This window comes from Palaemon carinicauda, chromosome 1 (assembly GCF_036898095.1).
Source record: "Palaemon carinicauda isolate YSFRI2023 chromosome 1, ASM3689809v2, whole genome shotgun sequence".
Classification (NCBI taxonomy): Eukaryota; Metazoa; Arthropoda; class Malacostraca; order Decapoda; family Palaemonidae; genus Palaemon; species Palaemon carinicauda.
Window position 1 is genome coordinate 264,515,296 of NC_090725.1, and position 25,336 is coordinate 264,540,631.

At 38.7% G+C, this 25,336-nt stretch overlaps 1 protein-coding gene across 1 annotated transcript in view; it reads left to right on the top strand.

The window, feature by feature from the left end:
* The window catches only part of LOC137639055 (coatomer subunit gamma-2-like), a 65,310-nt gene extending 45,915 nt beyond the window's left edge, over nucleotides 1–19,395 (top strand). Inside the window, exons 9-16 of the mRNA XM_068371378.1 lie at nucleotides 291–436; nucleotides 947–1,153; nucleotides 3,035–3,210; nucleotides 12,134–12,281; nucleotides 12,810–12,981; nucleotides 16,987–17,081; nucleotides 18,571–18,808; nucleotides 19,013–19,395. Coding sequence (XP_068227479.1) covers nucleotides 291–436; nucleotides 947–1,153; nucleotides 3,035–3,210; nucleotides 12,134–12,281; nucleotides 12,810–12,981; nucleotides 16,987–17,081; nucleotides 18,571–18,808; nucleotides 19,013–19,143 — 1,313 coding nt within the window. The 3' untranslated portion in view covers nucleotides 19,144–19,395. The remainder of the gene's footprint in view (nucleotides 1–290; nucleotides 437–946; nucleotides 1,154–3,034; nucleotides 3,211–12,133; nucleotides 12,282–12,809; nucleotides 12,982–16,986; nucleotides 17,082–18,570; nucleotides 18,809–19,012) is intronic.
* The last annotated feature ends 5,941 nt before the right edge of the window (nucleotides 19,396–25,336 follow it).

The window sequence follows — 25,336 nt, forward strand, 5'->3', positions numbered from 1 at the left end:
TTCAACTGAATGTTAACCCGAATAAAGTAGTTACTGCTATAGTAATATTATTTATATGTAAGTAATGTTTAACATATCTTGTCCAGCACACTTGTTTCAGCACATATTTTTATAGTGTACCTTTAGGCCTGCTTTTTGCTTTTTATCCACGAGACTTCGAGATACAACTACATTTAAAAAGAAATAACTTTATTTAACAATTTCATTAAACCACAAGAATGATTGTGAGATGAGTAAATGATAATCTTGCAGTTTTTATCAATAATATATTAATTCTATGTTTCATGCAGGTCTTGATCACTTGTGCGAATTTATCGAGGATTGCGAGCACACAACATTAGCTGTGCGTATATTACACTTACTAGGACGTGAAGGCCCTCGTACTCGACAGCCTGCTCGGTACATCCGCTTTGTCTACAACAGGGTCATTCTGGAGGTAAATGGCAAGGGGTCTGTGTTTTCAATCAAAATCAGTAATACTGTAATCAGCTACAAATTAAGAATACTTGATACTGCTCTTCATGCACTTTATTGTAGGTATTTTTAGCGCTATACATTTATTTATATATGCATATATGCATATATATATATATATATATATATATATATATATATATATATACATACATATAGTGTGTGTGTATATATATATATATATATATATATATGTATATATATATATAATATATATATATATATATATATATATATGTATATATATATATATATATATATATATATATATATATATATATATATATATATATATTTGTGTGTTTGTATATATATATATATATATATATATATATATATATATATATATATATATATACATACATATACATATACATTTAAGTGTATGTATATTACACATCTTTATTTTTAATGTAGAATAATTGAATGCTAAAATCTGTCTTGCATTAGATTATATATCTAAAATCTACAGAATGCAGCTGTGCGAGCGGCAGCAGTGTCTGTTCTGGCTAAGTTTGGAGCTCAGTCGGACACACTCTTGGATAATGTGCTTGTTCTTCTCAAACGTTGTATGATGGATACTGAGGATGAAGTTCGAGATAGAGCAACTTACTACCATGCTGTTCTGTCAACTAGAGATTCTGCACTTATTCACCGCTACATTCTGAATCCTCCACAGGTTAGTTACAGTATTCAATTACAGTTACAGTACTGTATTCAATTGAGAACATTTTGCAGTAGTTTTTTTTTTTTTTTTTTTTTTCCAACTTTTGTAAATGGTTACCTAGGTTGTAGGTCTGGGAGAATTGTGTAATAGCATGTGATACATGTACTTATTGATGAGTAAGTAATGCCCGTTATTGCTGCATGCTTTGATGGATGGTAGGTGGTGTCATGGTTGGGAGGCATTTGGAATCAAAGCTATATGTGAGAGTATTGGATGATCTAAGCCATCCCGAAGATGATTTGAACCTTTATGGTGGAACTATTCTTAAGTGTTAGGTCTCCGGAATCCAGGGGGATCCAATGCTTGAGGTAGGACTCTCGGCTTCTGGCCGTGCATGTAATGCTGTACACAACTTGTTCATGAAGCTCTGGTTTTGTCGTTTTAGATGATGTACACTGTGTATAGAGGTGCCTGAAGCACACATTTTGAATTAAATAAATTATCATTAATGTTTGAACAACAGGTTGTCCATGCATTTTGTTATTCATCCTGCAAAAGTCTCTCACAATATCAGGGCTCACCCATCGCTCCCTTGGTACATCGCAGATTTATAGATATTTTATATGTGAATCTATAACATGGGTTTCCAAGGGCAGATAAGTTTAATAATTTTCATATTTTAATGATTTTTTTTGTAGGTCTTATGTTGGGCCTAGAAATAATGAAGCAAATTACAGAAATGCTCTCTATATGCATGTAACCTGCAATCTTCCATAATGTGCAAACCCCCAAATTTTCATTCATAAAAAAATATTTTATCTTGTATAGTATATTATATCTCTTTTATCATGCCAGTTACTTTTTTGAGACCAAATAATTATAAACTAACCTCGGTTCCTCCAAACAGAGGTTAGTTTATGATAAATTAAATAAATTCAATAAATTAAAAAAGCAAAAGTTACGTACAGTATATAATTCTCTGTTTGTGAAAAGGGTAAACCATATTACACAAAAACTACCTAAAGTATTGAAAAGATGGTCAATAATTTTCTAAGCTTTGTAGATACGCATCACAAAGCTAAAGAGTGTGAGATTATCATGCATCAACACCTGCACTTTGATATGCCGTTAAAATTGACTAAATGAAATGAGAAAAATATTGTTCTTTTTATAGTAAAATAAAAAAGAGAGTTCAAGTAATGATATGTCTCTTGGCAAGGGAAAAAAATTATTCGGTGGTTTGCCTTAATCAGCTAATTTAGAAAGTGTAGATGGTAGTCTTAATCACCTTATAAATGTAAAGGGAAAAAGACATATATTCACTGTTTTTAGTCCATAATACAATACGAATATGTGAATATTACTTGCGTTTTTACTGGATACAGTTAAATAAAACCTCAGTTCTATCAAAATCCTGTTTATCTTGAATATAGCTGTACTTTTTGACCACAGTAAATGGATATAATGAGATTTAGCTTAAAAAGTATTTTAGTAATGTATAATGGGTTTATAAGATTGGTAGGGTTTTTTTTTAAATGCGTAGATTTTTAAAGAAAATAGAAAATAAAAAATTTTCAAAAGTGATGAAAAAAATATACCATAGATTTCTGTATCTACTTTGCAGTATTTCAGCTATGACGTGGAATCCTGGAACAGAACACCCGCAATATCTGAAGGATTACTTCATATGTTATATCCATTCTACATTCTTATTCACCTCGGTGTCCTTTTTCTGTAGTATAACATAAGGCTTTTCTGGGGTTAAAATAGTGCAGTCAACATATCAGCCATTACTAGATAGGGTTTCCCCATTCAATTATATATCCAAGTATTCATAATCTACTTTTAAGCATCATGACTAGCTGTTTTCTAACTGCTTCCTTTTTTTAACAGTTTGCCCTGCCAAGTTTGGAAAGAGCACTTGGCCAGTATATCAATAGTGACACTTCATCTGCATTTGACACAAAGTCCATTCCAACTGCTCCTCCACCAGCAGAGGAGAAGAAGGCTCCCAGTATTATGGAACCTGTGCCCAGGATAGAAGAAAGGGTTATTCCCACACATGAGAAGTAAGTATGTTGTTGTAGTTTCTTGAAGGTAATGGAAGTTTCATATTGGAGACAGTAAGAGTAGTAAAAGATCAAATGAATAGACAGAGTATGTGATGAATTATTTTTTTTATATTGGTCATTCAAACTGAACATAGTGAGGAATAAGGTAAAGGGATAGGAAATATAGGACAAAAAAAAGAAAAATACTGGGTAACCATGTCTGGACACAGTCCTATAGAAAAGACATTTTGAAGTTTAAATATGCAAGTAGCTTTTTAAAAGTGAGATTTTTTGAACTGAGGAGAGTGAGATTTTTTTAACTGAGAAGAGAAAGGATCTGGCTGGATTTCACCAAGTGTAAGAGATGTATTAGAATGTGCAGTATTTGTATTTTTGCTTTGTCATTATACCCCAAGTGAAATAAGAGAAAGGACATTGTTTAATCCAAAGTTACAGCTTACAATTCATCTTCCCATTTCATTGTTTTAAGATCTTTGTTCAAATTAGTCAAAATTAGGGCTCTCATTGTAAGGTGTTACTTTACAATACAGTAATTGGTTATTCTTAAAAGTAGGTATTTTCTATTAAGTTATTTATGAAAGAACTAGCTAGAATTAGTCATATCATCATCTTCTGATAGACTATATTTACAATTGTTCCTTATGCTTTATATTTTTTTTTATAAGGGTTTAAGAAACCCCAGATTGAAACATAACCTTTCATGTTAGCTCCTATTTTATGATCCTTAATAATACATAAAAACTTTGAGGGCGAAGAGATAGATACTATATTTTTATAAAAGAAAATAACCAGCATCTGTAGTGTTATGATTTAAGTACTTACTGTTCTTTACCACCTCTGATAAACTATATATCTAATGGTAGTGAATATTTGAAAAATGAACATAAAGTAACTAACCCCTGGTCCATGCTAGTCTCTTGCCAACTTTCATCTGGTTATTTTCGGAGGGCTAGCGAGCCATCTCATGTGGGAGGCCAGTCTAACTTGCCTTCCTGGTTGCTTACAATAGTCTGACTTCCTTAGTTGGGTCTAATGGTCATAATTACATAGTTCCATCAGTAAGGGTTGGGAATATTAGCCGTGCCTTACAGAGTAGTTTCTCTCATAGCATCTAGTTCTTTAATTAGGTACTGCAGCCAAAACTTGCTGTTCTGCATCCATAGTTGGTCTAATAAGTGCCCTTTTAAGCATCATCATTTATTTTCGGAAATTGCATTTTATATTGTAGATGCTCGCAAATTTTCCTTTAACTGAATCTTCATATTATTGTTGTTGGTGATGTATCAGCTAAAATTAGGCAATTACATCACATTCTGGATTATAGTGAATTTCCATTCGCTTTCAAGTCTGGCCACTAGCTTTAGTTGGGTAGATTCTAAAATGAGTGCTTTCTATTAGCCTTACAGGTCTGGCTATAAAGAACACACACATATTATAATTGGTTATTTGTATTCAGTGAAGAACTTGAAATAAAAATATAAAGTTTAATTCACAAATATGACATCTGTATTATTTGGAAGGTGATATTACATAAGGCTTTGCTTTACCTCCAGGAGCCTTTGCATAGGCCAGCTGGAAACAATGAGGTGTAAGTTAAGTGCTCTTGATATTAGAGAACTAGCTTATAAACCTCTTAATTCCCCTTTTGCGTTGCGGATGATAGTCGTCATAGTGTTTTCTCTATTACGGTTACTGGCTTCTACTTTTAGGTTCGTGTAATCCCTTAAGTTTTTGATATCTCAAAGATACTGTGATTTGTATCAGACTAGTCTGTTACCTGACCTCATTATAATTTTCATTATAGTTCCCTCCTTTAAGTTCATCTTAATGACTAATAAACAAAAACCTTTATATGCAGGGTTTACAAGGTCAACAGCCATACCACTTTGAAAACAGTGCTTCTAATCCAATCAGAAAAGTTGAGCAACATTGAGAATAGGTCTGGTCAGTACTTTGATGGGTGACTACCTAGAAACAACAGATGCTGTTGGCAATAGAGTTTTCTAATTTACTAATTACAGTTTTGGGATAATATGCTTGAAAGCATTTTTTTAATACTTTTCTTTGCAGATAATTCTATTGTTTTAGAATCCTTTATTTTAGCAGAGAAGATTAGTCACCTTGACTATAGATAGAATGATGACAATACTTCCACTTCAGGCTCTGTTTTTGCTATAGCTTATGTAGTTGTTTTTTGTTATTGGCATTTAATGCCAATAACTCCTATGATAGCTTTGAAATTCGTTTAATTCTCAGTTCAGAGTGATATTTCAGGTCTAACCTATCCTGTTTAAACCCTAACCTAATTCCTGAGGTGGTATCCATTTTTTTTAATCCACTTTCCAGTAAATCCTAGTGATAATCAGTATCTACCAGAGCTGAGATTTCTCTCAGAGCCTTGAACTCTTTGTTTTTATATTGCCATTCAACAGAAATAACATCGGTCTCCCACATTTATATTCAATCTTTTAGACACCTATAATTTGCGATGCTTCAAACCGAGTTGGTAGCATGGATTCTTATATCTCTCCTCTTGATAATGGAAGTACCTCCAAACCTCTAGTTTTATGCTGAGATAGTAGTTTAGATATTATAGTACTCCTCCCGTAAAATAAAACCTCTATACTTTTTATTATTCCCATCATTTTCCGTGCTTCAGCAGGTGGTAAGTTCAAGATATCTGTAAACAACAGGATGATATCAATACTTCCTTTCTGGCTATAGAGGGAATGGTTCACAGATGTGGCCCCTGTTGTCGTCCCAAGTCAATCTACTCGAACACCCTTTCTCAAGCCCATCCATGTTACATGTGACCAGATGGAGACTATGCACTATGTCTTCAGAAGCAAAATTGTTTCTGAAACCCTTTAGAATGTCTTTCCATTTTCTATATCAATGACAATGGAATGTTTATTCTGATTGGTGCAAACTTAAGAGTCTGTCAATTGTTAAATTTTTAGTCCCCTTTTTATGGTAAAAAACTTTCAATTTCAGCCACTAATTGATATAGATCCCTGCTTAATTCTGTGCTCAAGCATCTGGAATTAGATCTGTTCGTTTCAGGCATTATAGCGATTGAATTATGTCGTTGAGTATTGAAAGGCCTGGAAATTTGATGGATGTGATTTTACAGTATTTAAAAGATTGGATTTTGAATGATTGAAATCTCTCTTATAGATCTCATGGCTGAAGCCCTTTTCCTCTTGGCATTAGTTTTGCTAAGCACATAAGAAGACTACAAATGCGGACAGTCCGTCAAAGTAACCATTGTGGACCATAAGACTATTTTTTCCCTTTTGCCTTCCTTCAGAACCAAAAAATTATTTCCAGGCTAAGAGTTTGCCTCAATTTTTCACATTCCCTCTCTGAAAGCAGATGAAAGCATTTCAGTGGGAAACAGGTTTCTTTGTCCAGTAAGTGTTCAGTATTATTTGGACAAAAATTCAGGTATTCTTTGTCCCTAATTGCCCTAGGACCAAAAATGCAATATCAGTGAAACCTCTAGATACCAAAGTTTCTGTATACGAAAAACTCATTTTACACAAAGACATATGAAGATTTTTTTGCCTCATATTATGAAAAAGCACTCAGGATACGAAATGAAATCTGCCCGACCACTGAAAATTGATTTTGAAATTTGCCTGCTGCCTAAACTTTAAACTCAGTACCATTGTCCTGTTCTGCTATTGGTTATCTCCTTACCATGATGTTAGTTACCGCCATAAGATCCTGCTCTCATATTGGTCAGCATCTTTTTCATCATGTATCTACGTATTGGCGTCCCTCGACCATTTCGTTTCGGCAACTCTATCGTTCAAATTGAACTCTTGTTGGTGATTTTGATTTTGTACTTAAAAGTTTTGTGTCACTTTATTCAACCTGTAATTGTATAGCCATGGTCCCAAGAATGTAGCTGATGTTCAAGAAAAGAAGAAAAGGATGCTTTCTATCTAGTGAAACTGTGGTTCAGTGCGATTGCTAAGGAGTATGGCCGAAATCCATCGATGATAGGCACCTTCCTCATGCAGAAGGAAGCCATCAAAGCAATAACACCTTTTAAGGGAGTCCATGACGAAATGGAGAGACTACTTTTCCACTGGATTAAGGACAAGGAAATTACTGGAGACACGATCACTGAGACGATAATGTGCCACAAGGCCAGTGCCATTTTCGGTGATCTCTATGCTCAGGCCAAAGACGATGCAGGAGAAGGGACATCTGCAGCAGGCACCTTCAGAGTTCAAGGCTTCATGTGGGTGGTTGAGAAATTCAAGAGACGGACTGGTGGTCATTCGATGGTGCTGCATGGGGAGGCGGCCAGCTCTGACACGAAAGAGGCCGAAGCCTTTCTTAAGAAATTCGACGAGTTGACTCTCCAGAAAGGCTACATTCCCCAGCAAGTCTTAACCTTTGACGAAAAGGTTCTTTTTGGAATGCTTCGTCGGACCTATATCACAGCGGAAGAGAAGCAGCTTCCCAGGCCTAAGCCTATGAAGGACCAGCTTACCCATCTATGAATTTTGGAAGGGCATTTCGATATTGTGATATGTCTCAGACTCATCGATCAAGCTTGGCAGAAGGTATCGAGGAGCACAATGAACTCTTCGTGGAAGAAGCTGTGGCCTGATGCCATCTCCGCTCGAGACTTCAAGGGATTCAACGTAGGCTTAGCTGAGGATGAAGCCAAAAGCATTGACGATCCTGAACCTGTTCCGCAACCTGAGGTTGAAGAAATCATTTCACTCAGGAGGTTCATAGGTCTGGTTGTTGATGAAGATGACATTATTAAGTTTCTCAACTCCAAGAGGAGCTTACGACAGACGACCTAAAGGAGTTTAAGGCCATGCAACTGAATGTCATTCAGGAACTGTTCTCTGGGGGTGACGAGGAGGAAGACACAGATACGACGACAGTAGAAATTGAAGAAATGCTATCTTATTATCATAAACTGGCAGATTTCACAGAAAAAAAAATCCAAAAATCCTCACACAGGTCATGCTCTTGCTCAGTGTAATTACATTTGCCCAAGTCATTTCAGGAACATTATAAAAAGTAGGCAGAAACAAACTTCCTTTGATTGTTATTTTTCAGAGGCCATTAGTAGACCAAGGTGAAGGTCAAAGTGATCCCAAAAAAATTGAGAAGTGAAAGTGAAGAAATTGATGAGATTTCAAAAGTGCAAAACGTCAAGTATAAAAAAAAGAAATAGAAAAAAAAAAATTCATTTTGAGTGTTTTGTAAAGTTAAGTGTTAATGTTTTCTGCTGTTTGCCCTCCTCTGCTGCCACTTTCACTTTCGTACATCACCTCACTCTAATATTAAGGTTCCACATTTTCATATTTTCCATTTATTATTACATTGTTATAATATCCACTTCATTATTAACAGTTTAACTCCTTTTGGTTACAGTCTACTGTACCTTTATTATAAAATCTAATGTGGTTATTTCATAGGGCTTGGAACGAATTAAGTGATTTGCATATGACGCAACTTATGATACAAAAAAATTGTTGCAAAAGCCACTTCGTAACGAATTAATTTTGAGTCATGAGTATTAATGTATCATGATAGTTTAAAATTTGGCCACAATAGCCCAGGAAGAATTAGATCCAAAGTTTGAAAGTGAAGGTACTTAATTTTAATAATGCAGCTACTTCTCTTATATTTTAGTAGAAACATTTCGTTATGATGTGTTTTAGTAGCTGCTCAGTGGTGGTCTACCAAGTCTGTTTTCATTTTACATTATCATAAATAATCCCAGTTTGCTTATGAAGACTGCTGGGTTCTAGTTCGGTCCTGTAGGGGTTATAGAGCCATGGTCTAATTATTGCGAGTTCAATTAATTTATCTCGCTTATCTTCAAGTATATGGGGTTGTAATTTAAAGATTTACTTGGTACCAGTGAAAAGTATCATTTAGATTAAGAACAATTAGAGATTCAAACTTTCAACAAATGTGTTTATGTTGAACAGGCTGACATACGTCTCTCGTCATGGTTTATATATGACAATATTTTTACCTAGTTTCTGATTCTACATTTTCCATTTATTATTCATTAATTCACATTTAGTTTATTTATTACCTTATTTGCTTTATTTAGTTTATTTATTACCTTATTTGCTTTCCCCATTGGGCTATTTTTCCCTGTTGGAGCCCTTGGCTTTATAGAATCCTGCTTTTTCGAACTAGAGTTGTAGCTTTGCTAGTAATATCATCATTTAGAGACAAGTTACTGTCTGGTAATTTAAATAGTAGTTGTAGATATGGAGCCCCTTATTTTAAACCATATTTCAATATGGTTTGTTAAAAGTTATATACAGTAAACCAGATTAGTATATCTTAACCCATGGTATATCACATTTAATAAGATTTATTCTATCTCTTTCCTTCACTAGCATCCTACCTCCATCATTGTGAGGGAGTCAGCAATATATACATAAGAGAAGGTTCTGAGATATAAGATTTTAATAATACATACATACATACATATACCAAGGCACTTACGCCAATTTTGGGGGGTAGCCGACATCAACAAATGAAACAAAACAAAAAAAGGGGACCTCTACTCTCTACGTTCCTCCAGCCTAACAAGGGACTCAACCGAGTTCAGCTGGTACTGCTAGGGTGCCACAGCCCACCCTCCCACATTATCCACCACAGATGAAGCTTCATAATACTGAATCCCCTACTGCTGCTACCTCCGCGGTCATCTAAGGCATCGGAGGCAGCAGCAGGGCCTACCGGAACTGCGTTACAATCGCTCGCCATTCATTCCTATTTCTAGCACGCTCTCTTTCCTCTCTCACATCTATCCTCCTATCACCCAGAGCTTTCTTCACTCCATCCATCCACCCAAACCTTGGCCTTCCTCTTGTACTTCTCCCATCAACTCTTGCATTCATCACCTTCTTTAGCAGACAGCCATTTTCCATTCTCTCAACATGGCCAAACCACCTCAACACATTCATATCCACTCTAGCTGCTAACTCATTTCTTACACCCGTTCTCACTCTCACCACTTCGTTCCTAACCCTATCTACTCGAGATACACCAGCCATACTCCTTAGACACTTCATCTCAAACACATTCAATTTCTTTCTCTCCGTCACTTTCATTCCCCACAACTCCGATCCATACATCACAGTTGGTACAATCACTTTCTCATATAGAACTCTTTTTACATTCATGCCCAACCCTCTATTTTTTACTACTCCCTTAACTGCCCCCAACACTGCAACCTTCATTCACTCTCTGACGTACATCTGCTTCCACTCCACCATTTGCTGCAACAACAGACCCCAAGTACTTAAACTGATCCACTTCCTCAAGTAACTCTCCATTCAACATGACATTCAACCTTGCACCACCTTCCCTTCTCGTACATCTCATAACCTTACTCTTACCCACATTAACTCTCAACTTCCTTCTCTCACACACACTTCCAAATTCTGTCACCAATCAGCCAAGCTTCTCTTCTGTGTCTGCAACCAGTACAGTATCATCCGCAAACAACAACTGATTTACCTCCCATTCATGGTCATTCTCGTCTACCAGTTTTAATCCTCGTCCAAGCACTCGAGCATTCACCTCTCTCACCACTCCATCAACATACAAGTTAAACAACCACGGTGACATCACACATCCCTGTCTCAGCCCCACTCTCACGGGAAACCAATCGCTCACTTCATTTCCTATCCTAACACATGCTTTACTACCTTTGTAGAAACTTTTCACTGCTTGCAACAACCTTCCACCAACTCCATATAACCTCATCACATTCCACATTGCTTCCCTATCAACTCTATCATACGCTTTCTCCAGATCCATAAACGCAACATACACCTCCTTAACTTTTGCTAAATATTTCTCGCATATCTGCCTTACTGTAAAAATCTGATTCATACAACCCCTACCTCTTCTAAAACCACCCTGTATTTCTAAGATTGCATTCTTTGTTTTATCCTTGATCCTATTAATCATTACTCTACCATACACTTTTCCAACTACGCTTAACAAACTAATACTTCTTGAATTACAACACTCATGCACATCTCCCTTACCCTTATATAGTGGTACAATACATGCACAAACCCAATCTACTGGTACCATTGACAACACAAAACACATATTAAACAGTCTCACCAACCATTCAAGTACAGTCACACCCCCTTCCTTCAACATCTCAGCTCTCACACCATCCATACCAGATGCTTTTCCTACTCTCGTTTCATCTAGTGCTCTCCTCACTTCATCTATTGTAATCTCTCTCTCATTCTCATCTCCCATCACTGGCACCTCAACACCTGCAACAGCAATTATATCCGCCTCCCTAATATCCTCAACATTCAGTAAACTTTCAAAATATTCCGCCCATCTTTTCCTTGCCTCCTCTCCTTTTAACAACCTCCCATTTCCATCTTTCACTGTCTCTTCAATTCTTGAGCCAGCCTTCCTTACTCTCTTCACTTCTTTCCAAAACTACTTCTTATTCTCTTAATATGAATGACCCAATCCCTGACCCCACCTCAGGTCAGCTGCCCTCTTTGCCTCACGTACCTTTTAATAATGAAATTATTTATTTCTTTCCTCACCGGATGTTCATAAACATGTGCATCCTCCTCTCCACTGCCTCTTGGTTTCAAGAGGATAGGGATAATTTTGACTTAAAAGATAAAGATACAAGACACGGGCACATTAATTACCACTTATCACTAGAATTTTCCTTCTTTACTTGGACATGAATTTATTAAAGGGTAAGAAAATGGGAAAATTTTAGAATTTAATTGGTAAATTTTGACTAAACTAAGCTTCTGGAGAATTCTTTTTTTTTTCTTAGTTTACATGTATTAGCAGATCGGTCTTTTAATAAAGTTAATACTGGATTATTTTGGTTTAATTTTTAATTTTTTTTTTTCATCAGGTATGCTGAACAGCTTTCTGCCATCCCACAGTTTGCTGGTCTTGGCCCTCTATTCAAGTCATCATTGCCTGGGGAACTCACTGAATCAGAGACAGAATACATGGTTCGCTGTATTAAGCACACATTCCGCAATCATATTGTTTTACAGGTAACATCTCTCTCTCGAATGAATGAATGAATGAATGAACGAAATTGAATTAAATTAAATTGCAATTTTCAAATGTTGATCTATATAGGTAATCCTTGCCTGATGTAGTGCTGCATAAAAAGGATTTGACATTTTTGTAAGTACTTTATCATGCATTGTAGATGATTTCAATATGGGAAAAAAAAAAATGGTCATTTTGGGACTAAAAAGAATTATGTAATGTAAAGATACAAAATAAACCATGTATAATAAATAAAACTTTCTTCCAATCTTGTTGAAGCTGATAAAGACTGAAATGACAATATGTGTCTATACGTGGAAAATTTATATTATTAGGATTTTTATAAAAGTTATTTTTAAAGTGGAATAAGGAATTGTGCTAATACAATTACTTAATTCTCTTCCTTTACCTCTTCTTTTATTTCATGAATCATTCAACATTGTCTTTTTAAGGGGCAGCTTCATGTCCCAACATAAATTAGAATTTCTACTAGTATTTGATTTTTCACTGTTTCTTTTTTTTGACAGTTTGATTGCACCAACACCTTAAATGACCAGCTACTAGAGGATGTAAATGTCATCGTAGAAGGAGACGGTTGGGATGTTGAGGTCTCCATCCCATGCCAGTCCCTGCCTTATTCACAACCTGGATCTTGTTATACCCTCTTGCCTATTCCTGAAGATATTATGTCTACAACAGGTGAGTCTCTCTCTCTCTCTCTCTCTTCTCTCTCTCTCTCTCTCTCTCTCTCTCTCTCTCTCTCTCTCTCTCTCTCTCTCTCTCTCTCTGTGTGTTGTGTGTAAATGAAGTCTGTTTATTAGCTGTGTGTGTGTGTAAATGAAGTCTGTTTATTAGCTGTGTGTATGTGTAAATGAAGTCTGTTTATTAGCTAGTACCACAGAGCTAAAAACTATAAAATCTCGTGCATCGGCAACATAAATAAAACTCTAGTTAACGTTATGCGATTCAACTCGCAGTACAAGTAAATAAAATATGAGAGAAGTATTTCAAGTAAAACTTTCGTAATTAATATGCTAATTGGAAAATGATAGATAAAGTAATAATTATTTCTTTTTGTAAATATGAAATATCCTTCGGTAGTATGCCTTAATATTATAGTTATTTGATCCGAAAGTTGAGGTTGACGACGGACTAGGCAGGGTCGATCAGCTGATTTGAATGTAAGCAATGCATAAGATTATAATTCGCTGTTTTTAATTGTAAATACGATACTAAAATGTGAATATTACATGCATTATTATTGGATACAGTTAAGTTAAACGCAAGTTTAATCAAAATCCGGTTTATTTCAAATATAGCTGTAATTTTTTACCACAGTAAATGGATACACACTATAGAGAGAGAGCTAGGACCAGCTGGGTGTAGAGATAGGTAGTGGTGCACAGTGCTCCCAGTGTAAAGATGCAAGAGCTATTTGAAATCATCGGGCAGCTTGAATTTTAATTTAATTTTTGAGAATTTTTATTTAATAGGTATTGCATTGTTCTTGGCCATCCCAATGTTGTTGCCAACTATTAGAAATCAAATTCTTAATGTTGAGATAAAAATCATCACAAAGAATTTTTTTTTCTCTTGGCCACGAAAAAACGAAATCGCGAAGCAAGAAACCGCGCTTAACGAGGTCCGACTGTTTACATTAACTCCAACCAACATTACAGAACTTTCATCAGAACGGTCTACAGCACTCGCCAGCTTTTGCCTCGCTAACGCTCTACAGCTCTCGGTGTTCGCCTTGCACTGCGCACCTCACCTCACCTCATATTCGCCAACATTTGCTTAGTGTCGACAATGTTCGCCTCCACTCATTTCACCAAATAAGTTTGCAAGACTTTACTTATGAACCTCATATTGGGAACCTTACAAGTGTTGACAAGTTTGCTTGCGCTCGCTTCACCAAGTGAGTTTGCAAGATCTTACATCATCCCCCATATTATTACACCGTAGTGCTATCATCATAGCATGATGGTGGTAGAATACCCAGACAGGGTATTCTTAGCACAGTATAGATCCCTAAGTCAAAGATCTTCTTTGCACAACTACTGTCCTTCTAGCGTTTAGAAGATGGAGTTAGACAGGAGACAACTCGATTACCTTTAGCAACACAATTCGGTGTCAGACGACCTTCCCATACAAGTAAACTTTTTAGCAGTCCTTCTGACTAGGCAGACTCACATATTGGTCTTTGAGGGATCCTTCTCTCGTTTGGTTATTCATCCAAGTCGTGTCCCTGGCAGGAATTGTGGACAAGATTTCAGACCAGAATATCTTGTACCTGAAACGTTCCAAGGTACGGTTAACCAGTACTGGGTAACCTGGCACCTCTAGTAGATGCTGTCCGACATCCGTGGAATGCCTATGTGCTTCTCACCCTTTCTGTCTAAGGAGGAGACTTGTTCATAGAAGGATATCAACAGACCAATCGATGGCCCTGATAGTTCCACAGTGGCAGGAAGCAGAATAACACAGAAAATTCTCTATTCCTAACTGTATAGATATTTAGAGAACTGTTCTCTCTCCTTTCTAGAGTTACTCATAACATGATCAGTCATGTCCCTACGATCCTTCACCAGGCTGGTATTCAATATCACCTCCTTCAGAGAGGCTTTTTGCAAGGAATAACAAAAAGGATAGCTGGATACCCCAGGAGGTCGTAGGTCACCTCCCATTAGGTGAATGGTCTATCAACTAAAATTGAGATCGAGGAAAGAGGCCTGGCGCCACTCGATATCTCTCCCTCCCGAAGGACAGCAAAGCTTACTTTACCTTGGGAAGGAAAGACCTGCGGGGTCTAGTGTAGTTCTTGTACCACACTCTCTGAAAGGAGTACTGTACTTCATGCCCCTAGTCAGTCCTCAGAACATGACTTGACTATTAAGACGGTTTTATCCTTCTCGCTTAGACGTGGTCTCTTCTACGACATATCTTCGCCAGGGGATGGAGGTCTAGTAACACTACAGTATTTCACCTCTAAGTCTGTTGCCAAGCCTCAGACTCCAGCTGTAGCTATCTAGAGGTTCGGGCCCATCCGTATTGAATTTCTTCTTACCTTATCCTTTGACTACTATAAGAACGTGGAGGGGTCATCTTATATGATATGCTGGGGTTCATCCGTATGTGACTAAGTTTCCATGAGCACAGACATGGTCATGAGGAGAGTCACCATGAATACAATATTGTCTTGAATCTAACAGGATATAAATCGGTCCCTGAACCCAGACTCTCCTCTAAAATTTCTTAGACCCAGAGCTCATTATGTTAGGGCATAGTATGTACCTAGCATTTAAAAAAAAAAAAAAACTGCTCTGACGCAGGCTTTTCAAACTGGTGTGTGGAAGCATTGGATGACCTTCACAGCCACAACCTGCAAGATATAACCCACAGGAACCTGGATACCTGTTCCTGTGGCGGCAGCATATCATATGGTTTGATACCTCAGCTCCCTTGCAGGACAAGTAGCAGTTAGTCGAGGGATTACCTTGCCACATGCAGAACATGTCAGATGAGAATATGGGGCCACAGGTGCTGCTTGTCTGGTATACCATTGCTGCCTTTTAGGTAGTCTTACTCCAGAGTAGTGAATTTGTTCTAAGTACTCATTCTCCAGACCACATGCTTGCTAGTAAGGATTTCAAGGTTGGAAGAGATGGAATTTTTCATATTTTCAAGGATTTGTCTTAGAGCAATATTTCTTTTGGCAGCTGCCATGTCATCGGTGACCATTTTTTGTTGTTTTAAATTTACTATGGGAAGCCGTCGTCGTCATCAAAGCAGCATTGCTTGTGTTTATTTAACCATGGTTTCCTTTTTGCGCATTTTGTTGGTCAAGAATTTTGTGTTGAATTTGATCTTTCCAGGCAAGGCCCAGAATATTCTGCTAAAAATAAAAGTCTGAAAACGTTTTATTTCCTAAAGATGGTGTTATATGTGGTCCAGGTTTCTTCACCACAGGGCAGAGTACCCTATATCCCTTCGTCATGATCAACTCGGCATTGTTGACCTTATGTGACCTTGGTTTCTTTGTTGTGCATTTTGTTCAAGAATTTTGTTGGTTTAATTTGATCTTTCTAGGTGATGCCCAGAATATTCTGCAAAAAATGAAAATCTGAAAATGTCTTAGTTCCTGTAGATGGTGTTGTGTTGATATTTTATCCAGGTTTCTGCACCATAGGGCTGAGTGTTTTTGGACTTTTATAGGTGGTAGCAGTAGGTGATTGAACTGTTCAAGAGCACTTTTTTTCCGTAGCCTGCCAAAAGCGGTTGTAGCCTTGGTTCATTTGTAAGTGCATTATTATCTTTCATATTGGTGGAGGTAACATTGCTACCAAGGCCTTTAAAAAAAGGCACCATATGTAGTTATATATCATTGTGTAAAGATAGGGATATTCTGATTTGGGTGAGATTGCTGCGCTGTATTTTTATATACAAGTAAAGTGCCTCGCATGTTGAAAATAGGGTACCCAAAATATGATGCATTAACTCTCGGGTAGGGCCAAAATGGCAGTACCATCAACATGTTGCAGGTCAATTAATTAGCATGAAAATTTACTCGCATGGACTTGTAATCTTATGTAGCATTGATTTCTTGTTTTGCAAATTACAGGCTATTACCCTTTCACATTTCTTTGTATTTACAAGATTTCTAATTTAATTTTAATTTGTAATTATTTCATGGGATTTTTTCAGGTACCTTCTCAGCAACGCTCAAGTTTAAAGTAAGAGACTGTGATCCTGCTACAGGAGAACCTGACACAGATGACGGTTATGAGGATGATTATACGGTAATTGCATTTTTGTCACTTCTGACCAAGTACCTGAATGTTAAGACCTAGAATTAAGACCCCATAAAGGAATTTCATCAAACTGTAACATTTTCCATTTTTCTTATTTAAGATTGTAAAAATTTCCTGAATGGTCTCCCTAACCCCAGTGCCTTATATCCCGTAGGGCACAAAGTCATCATTCTTATACAGTTCAATTAGGATGCTGTAAATTACTTTACAAAAGAGTTGGGAGTTTTGCCTCTGTATTCCTGCTAAACTGTCTTATTGTATCAATGATTATACAGTATTGCCCTTTGCCAGTGGGATCAAGAAACATTGGTAACATTGACACTACGGACAATGGGCAACTGAATGTTGCTCCTGGGATGATCAGAATAATTGAAAAAGTAGTGCAGATACTGTACTCCAGTCAATTCCCTAAATAATAGTCGGAGAGATAATGTAAATTACCTCTCTAACAACTAACTGCATACCTTTTATGTATGGACTTTTCCATTTAGTTTCAAAAGAGTTTGGGGAGGATGTGTGAGAGAAGGAAATTGAGAGTTAATGTGGGTAAGAGTAAAGTTATGAGATGCACAAGAAGTAAGGGTGGTGCTAGGTTGAATATCATGTTGAATGGAGAGTTATTTGAGGAAGTAGATCAGTTTAAGTACTCGGGCTCTGTTGTTGCTGCAAATAGTGGAGTGGAAGCAGATGTATATCTGAGTGAATGAATGATGTGAAATGTGGGGTGCCATTGAAGGGAGGGGTAAAGATTAGAGGGTTAGAAATAAATGTGAAGAAAGTTCTGTATGAGAAAGTGATTGTACCAACTGTGATGCGTGGATCAGAGTTTTGGGAAATGAAAATGACGTAGACAGAAATTGAATGTGTTCGAGCGGAAGTGTCTGAGGAGTATGGCTGATTTATCTCAATTAGATAGGGTTAGGAATGAAGTAGTGAGGGAGAGAACAGTGTGTAAGAAATGATTCAGCAGCTAGATTGGATATGAATGTTTTGAGGTGTTTTGGTCATGTAGAGAGAATGGAAAATGGCTGTCTGCTGAAGGTGATGAAGTACAAGAGGGAGGTCAAGGTTTGAGTGGATGCATGGCGTGAAGAAAGCTCTGGGTGATAGAAGTATAGATGTGAGAGAAACAAAAGAGCATGCTAGAGATAGGAATAAATGCCGAGCGATTGTGATGCAGTTCTGATTTGCCACATCTGCTTCCTCCGGTTACCTTGGTAACTGCTGAGGTAGCGGCAGTAGGGAATTCAGCATACGAAGCTTCATTTGTGGTGGATAATGAGGGAGTAAGGGTTGCGGCACCCTAGCAGTACCAACCAAACTCTGCCAAATCCCTCGTTAGGCTGGGAGGAGTGAAGAGAAGAAAAATCGCCCATTGTGAAGTGTCTTGATAAATAGAATACAGTAGATAGATTCTCGTCAATTTATTTGATGCATTTTATATTATCCTTACAGTATTTGTGATTTTATTTGACAGCTTGAAGATGTGGAGATCAGTGTAGCCGACCATGTCCAGCGTGTAGCTCGTAGTAATTTTGCAGCTGGATGGGAGGAACTGGGAGCAGCTAATGAATTGGAGGATACATTTGCACTCTCTGCCATGAATACCTTAGAAGAAGCCGTCACGCAGATCACACAGTTCCTTGGAATGCATCCGTGTGACCGTTCAGATCGAATTCCCGATGGAAAGAGTGCTCACACTTTGTATTTAGCAGGTAAGAATCACAATATATTTTTATCTTATTACATAGTACTGTAGATCTGTTTTTGATCAGTAGTATTTTGTTCTAAAAGAATCTTTTAGTATATCATCCTTGAATGTTTTTAAAAATTGTACTGAGAGAAAGATAGTAAGAAGAAACATATTGCATTAATAAAATGAAATTGTAGAATCAATATAATTTTTCTTTTTTATATAGGTACTTACCGTGGTGGGCACGAAGTGTTGGTCAGGGCTAAGCTGGCCCTTGCTGATGGTGTCACGATGCAGTTAACGGTTCGATCTGATGACCCAGAGGTGTCGGAAGTTATTGCTTCTGCAGTTGGTTAAACTTCAGCTGTATTTAATTTTTATTCTGTTTTTAAGGGAAATTTGTAAAAATAGTTGAAATTTTATTTGCTGTATGTTATAATTATTCTCTAATTTTTCAAGGAAATTTGGAGATATATATAATTTCTTATGTTAAAAAATCTTGAGCAACAGTTGTATTTATTGAGAGATATTGTTGATGAAATCCAAACTTTAAGAAAGAAAGAAAAAGTTTTGCCAAGTCCAATGAAATATATATATATCAATATCCACTGTGGTGTTTTCGTAGCCCCTTATATAATAGATAATTTACAGATTGTTATGTAGTCATTTGATGCTGAGGGATGAACAACGGTTGACTAAGAAAGCAGTAGGTATTGGGGAGTAGCAGAATGATGACCTGAGTGATCCAATAAAACCATGGAAAAGGGTATAGGTAAGGCTCAGACAAGATAGTTAAAGCAGAAACTGTGCAAGATTGCAAAGTGGAAGGCACTGATTTTCATTCATAGCTCAGAAAATGGAAAAGCTGACAAGGACAATTATGGTGAGGTTTTACTATTTCAATAGTACAGTAAAGCCATTGATCTTTGCAGTTGGGCGAGTTCCTTAGCCATTAGCGTGGAATCTCCCACAGAACCTATGAGTGAATGATATGGAGAGAAAGGAAATATAAAACTCGCACTTCTGAGATATAGGCAATGTAACCCTTAATATGTAATTATCAAGATATATTTATTTTAGAAGTATGTTTTTAGTTTGACTAATATCTAGATTATTAGTATTAATGCAACAGCTATGATGTATGTACTACTGTACTGTTAATGTACTTGCAGTATTATCATTATCTATGTAATGTTTTGAATTTTTTTTTTTTTTGATTCATTGAGTTCTGTGGATGAAAGTATATAATTATTAGGTAAAAGCATTGCCTTTAGATCTTGTAGTTGATAGAAATGTTACCAAAAGTAATTCACAGTGTTAAACAGAAGTTATTTTTTATTAGTCTAAAGAGAGAACACCAAATGTTTTAAGGATTTAATCTTTCTGAATTGACTCAGGCTCAATGACTGCACATTCCACTGAATAATGTCAATAAGCCAGTCAGTAACAAACATATAGGATCCTCATCCTTAAATAAAAGTTAGCTCTTGAAAGAAATAGAAACTTTTATGAAGATTCAAGTTACATTTCTGGGCAATTTCAATGCTCAAGAAAAAAAAAAAAAGAGGAGGAGTAGAATCAGCTGTCAGTAAATTTAAAATAGTCACAAGAAATGACAGAGGAGACATGTTTGTAGAATTTTCTGAAAGAAACAATCTTAAAGTCACCTTTAATGAATAGGATCATATATAATGGACATGGGGAAACAAAAAATGAAATGTATTTTACCCTCAGGGAAAAAGTTAATTTAGTTAAAGATGTAAGTGTTAAACAAGTTAGAATCAAGCGATCAAAGAATGGTGAGGAGAAAAATTTGTATAGATATAAGGAAAGAGAGAAACTAATTTTAAGAAAGAAAATAAACACTCCTGTAATAAGAGAAAATCTAATGAATCTAGTTTAGCAATATGAAATAGGTACTCCCAGCTACATGATGAAATGGAAGCAAGTAAGAAGAAATTTACAGTAATTTAAATATTTTTATTGGAATTGGCACAAGAGAAGTGAAAAAGTTCTTAAACAAGATCAAATAAAACTCAGAAAAGACCAAAAGAGGTAATAAAGAAAAGATTATTAATGAGGGTATAATCTATGAGGTGAAATAGAATTGGCGAAACTATCCAAAACAATAAACAAACTAAAAATTCAAGATATTAGTAAACACTATTGGAACAAAATTGAGGAAACGCTAAAGAAAGTTAGAAGCATAAAATTAATAAAAAGATTACCTAACAATTATTTAATAGTGGATGCATGAGGTTTGATAGTAGTAAAACTAGCTGAACTTTGCACAAAATATTTGCAAGGATGCTCTATACCTAGCCTACAGCTTGGATAAAACATTACTGTATTATACTACAGTAATTCACAAAAAGGGACACACAAAAGACCTGAAAATTTACCGACGTAGAAGTTTACTCTCCATGAGATATAAAATATTTTTGTTCTGTAACTGAATTACAAACCTACGCTATTTATAAGGGTGTTACTTTCAGCGAAGTTGGAAGACAAGCCATTAGACTTTTAGCGAGGGTTAACCACCCATACCGTTAGTTAGCAGTGGTGTGTGGGTTAGTAGCTATCCCTCTCACTCTCTCGCCTGTGACTGTACTTCACTTTATTTTTGGTTCAGGGGGAGAGAGGTCTCTCTCTCCTCTCCAACTGACTGGCCTTTTGACTTTTTAATATTTTTTTTTTTTAATAGTGAATATATGAAAACATTCTTGGTTCTTTACAGTGAATTTTGCTGTTTGTGTGTCAGCGTAGTGTGGCAGGTTCTCACGGGTGGAGAACCCTCCCTTACGACCTTCCTTCCTTGGACAACGGTCATCCCGTAGGCAAGTGGCCTTCCGAGTGACTCGGCCACCGCCACAGGAGAGTCATCATCGTTTGGATACTCCTCCGTTCAGCTGTTATCGTCACCCTTCCCTCTAAGTGTTCTTAGAGGGAACTGCTTGCGGCCTTCACAGAGCTTGACTTCGGTCTTGCTCTTTCTCACTGACCACGCCGCTCACTTTACATGGGCGGCTGGCAGATCATCTGCTGGGGGGTACACCTTTCCCGTTTGCGGGTTAGGTTGAGCTTCCGAATGGTTTTCTTCACTAATTAAGGGAAATACAGTAATAACAGTTTGTAATTCAACTTTTCAGCTTCTACTCCACTTGCCGGCGGAGGGTGTGCTTCAAATTAGCTTCTCCGCTCCCTCTCTGGGAACCCCCTTTCTGCCAGAGGGTTTTTGTCAGCTAAATTAATTAATTGTAATTCTTGGTTTATTACCGTTTTTTTACGGTGCCGCTCTCCTTCTCCCATCAATTTGGCTGGGGAAGGGAGTGCACAGCCCTTAATTTGTGTCTGTTCTCTCGGGGGACACCTTTCCCATCTGCAGATTAGGTACTCCTCCCAGGGGAGTTTTTTCTTCATAATTTGTTTCATTTTAACTTAGTTAGCGATGCTATACCTCTTCGTTCGGCTAAGACAGCCAACATAGAAGAGCAGTGCCGTTTGTTTCTGTGGAATCTGCTGTCGCTGTGCCATCACTTTCCTGCTCTTCTGCGACTGTGGCAGCTCCTGATCAGCACGCCAACCCGGAGAAACTAACTTAATGCTACGTTTTCTCAGGTAGCACTCGATGCAGACCCTCAACTTGAACAAGGCTTGTTGATGGGAACCAAAAAGTGCTGCCCGGAGGTCCGCCTCTAAGGGTTGGACTACTTTCCCTTCCGAGCAAGTTATCCTCCCCAGCTGTAGAGTTGTCTTCCTCTCAGAGGAAGAACTAATTCCCTTCATTTTCTCTATTTAGCAACCATCCCACCTGCGGGGAGAATTGCTGACAGCTACATCTCATTGGCTGTTGCAGTTTCTTCACCAAAGACTACTCTGCCCCCATGCTGAGTCGACTTTCGTCGGGGGCGGAGCAAAGTCTGAGGCAAGTCTCTCCTGCTGGTGATCACCTCTCTCGTTTGTGAGAGACACCTCTTCGGAGACCTTTCAGCTGAGCAGTCTTCCCTGCGGAGGATCGTCATAGTCATCAGCGAGCTCACCAAGTTCGCTGTCCTCTTCATCGCCTCAGACACACACTTTCGCCTTTAGCAAAGAGACGTCTGTTGGCTCTTCAGCTTCATCTTTGCAGCACTCCTCTTTAGAGGATCTTCCTCATCATAGTTCTCCTTGTTCCCGACTTACGCCCGTTTCTCTGGACTCGTGGTCTTGTTGTACACCAGCATTGCAGCGTTCTACAGACCATGTCGCCTCTTCTGCTCGCCAACGAACTTCCGCCTAGGATCCATTCGCGATCCTCTCCAGCAGATGATCATTCTTCCACGGGTCACATCCCTTCTCCAGGTCTTTGATTGCCTGAGCGCCGGTCTCCAGCTCACTGATCGCCAACTCACTGAACTCTGGTGCGCCGTTCACCAGCCTTGCGGTATTCGCCTGTCCAACGCTCCTCTCCGACCTCTCACCATCGAACTGCGGTTCGTGGCTCGTCGTCGCCAATTGCTAGCTTGCCGATCGGCAATCGTCAGCCTGCCGATCATCGATCTCTAGCTCGCTAATCCCCAGCTCACCGATCACCCATATTCAGCTTGCCAATCACCGCTTTCTAGCGTGCCGATCGCTGATTTCTAGCTCGCCAATCATCGAACCATACTGCTGTTCTTCAACAAACTGATTGTCGATTACCAGCAGCTCCCTTATTTGCAGGTCTCTGATTAACAGCTCTTTGATCACCAGCCTACCATTTGCAAGCTTAATGATCGCTGATCGCCACTCCGATTGCCTGCTTACGGGTCACCAGATCTCCGATTCGCCAATTCAATGGCTAGACGATCTCCAGCTTCCTACCAATTGCATCAATCACCAATCGGCGTTCGACGATTCGTCTTTCGCCGTTCTTGACAGGCAACAGCTCTCCATTCATCAACTTGACGTTCGCTCACTCGCTATTCTCTAGATCGTGCTCATCACTAAGCCAGCTCAAGATCGTCTTCTCGCCTCGCTGCTTTGGTAACCCTCCCACGTGGAGTTGAAGGAACAGTCTTGAGTCTCGCTCTTCGGAGAGTGCTCTCATCTGGACGACATAGATCTTCTCACCTCTCTCTTGGGCTCACTTAGAGTTAAAGGAGTTTAATGCAGTTTTCCTTCTGGGAACCTAACCTAGCACTCTCCATTGATGACTGGGGTGATACATGAGAGTTACCCTTGGCAATTAATACCCCTCCTGGTTCCCTACCTTTACCCGTACCTATGAACTACCCACGTTCTCGTCGTTCAGCACCCTAGCGGCGCTCGACAGACCAGCACTCCTCGCCATCTGCTCGCCGACGAACTCCAGTTCGTTGCTCGCCAGCTGGTTCCATTTATCCAGTCAATCTTCCATCACCGACTCGTCTACAGGCTGTTGCTCGTCGTTCATCGACGGTGGTCCGTTCACGTCCTCTCCAGTGGTGTACCGCTCTCCTAAGGGTCACAGCCCTTTCCCTGGTCACCGATCATCAGCACACCAATTACCTACTCACCAACTCGCCGATCGCCAGCAGCCCTCTGTTTGCCAGCTCATCAGCAGTCTTTATCTGCTTGACGGTCACCATCTCGTCATTCACCAACGACTCGCTGCTCTCCAAGAGCGGTAGCCAAACGACAACAGCCTCGCGTTGCTCATCGTTCGCCAACTTGCCGACCACTTAGGCGATCGTCAAATAACCAACAGTCTTCATCAGCAGCTCGCCGACAGACAGCTACGCATGACCTCGCTGCCACAGTACAGCAACCCTAGGAACCAGCCCCTGATCATTGCCAACGTTTGCCAGAACGACACCACTCTTAATGAACCTGCGCCGTTCGTGAGAAGAGAAGCTTTCTAAGCCTTCGCCTCCTTGATCTTCCGAGCTCCCTCAACAGAGACGTAAGTCTTCTCATCGTTCTCCTTTGCCTCGATCTCTTACCCATAAACGCAGAACATCGCTTTTGCCGGGGAGAGCTGGAAAAGGCAAGACATCTAAGCAGCAGGAGTTCAAAGTTCTGAATGACCCCCCTTCACAGCCGATTCCTTTTCCTCAGGAGACATCAGCACTGCAGCCTTCCTCGAGAGCTTCTTCGACTGTGGATAAAACTTCCTTACAGAGGCCCTCTTTGTTGTTCCCTTCAGGGGAACTTTCCGATAGTGCAGCTATTGGTCAGGAGCGGTGGTTTGGAGCTTTGGTTGGGCTGTCACGCGAACCTTTGCGATAAATATCCCACCTGCTCATTTGTCAGCAACTTCCAGGATCCCCCTGCAGGAATCTTCCTTGCCTTCTACGGACCCAATGCAAAAATCCAAGGTTCCTTCCCGCAGAAAAACTTTGGTTTCTTCCTCTCCCCAGAAGCAGAAAAGAGGAGACCCTGACAAGTTAGTCTCATCCAGGGTTAAGCTAACTTCTGTCAGGACGTCGAAGGGAAGGTCGAATGTCATCGTGCCCACTCCTCCTCATCCTCCTGTGTCACCCCAGCAGTCCAGGTGGTAGTTTTGCGTAGGGAAGAGTCCCTATCCGACTCTTTCCGGCCCTCGCCCATT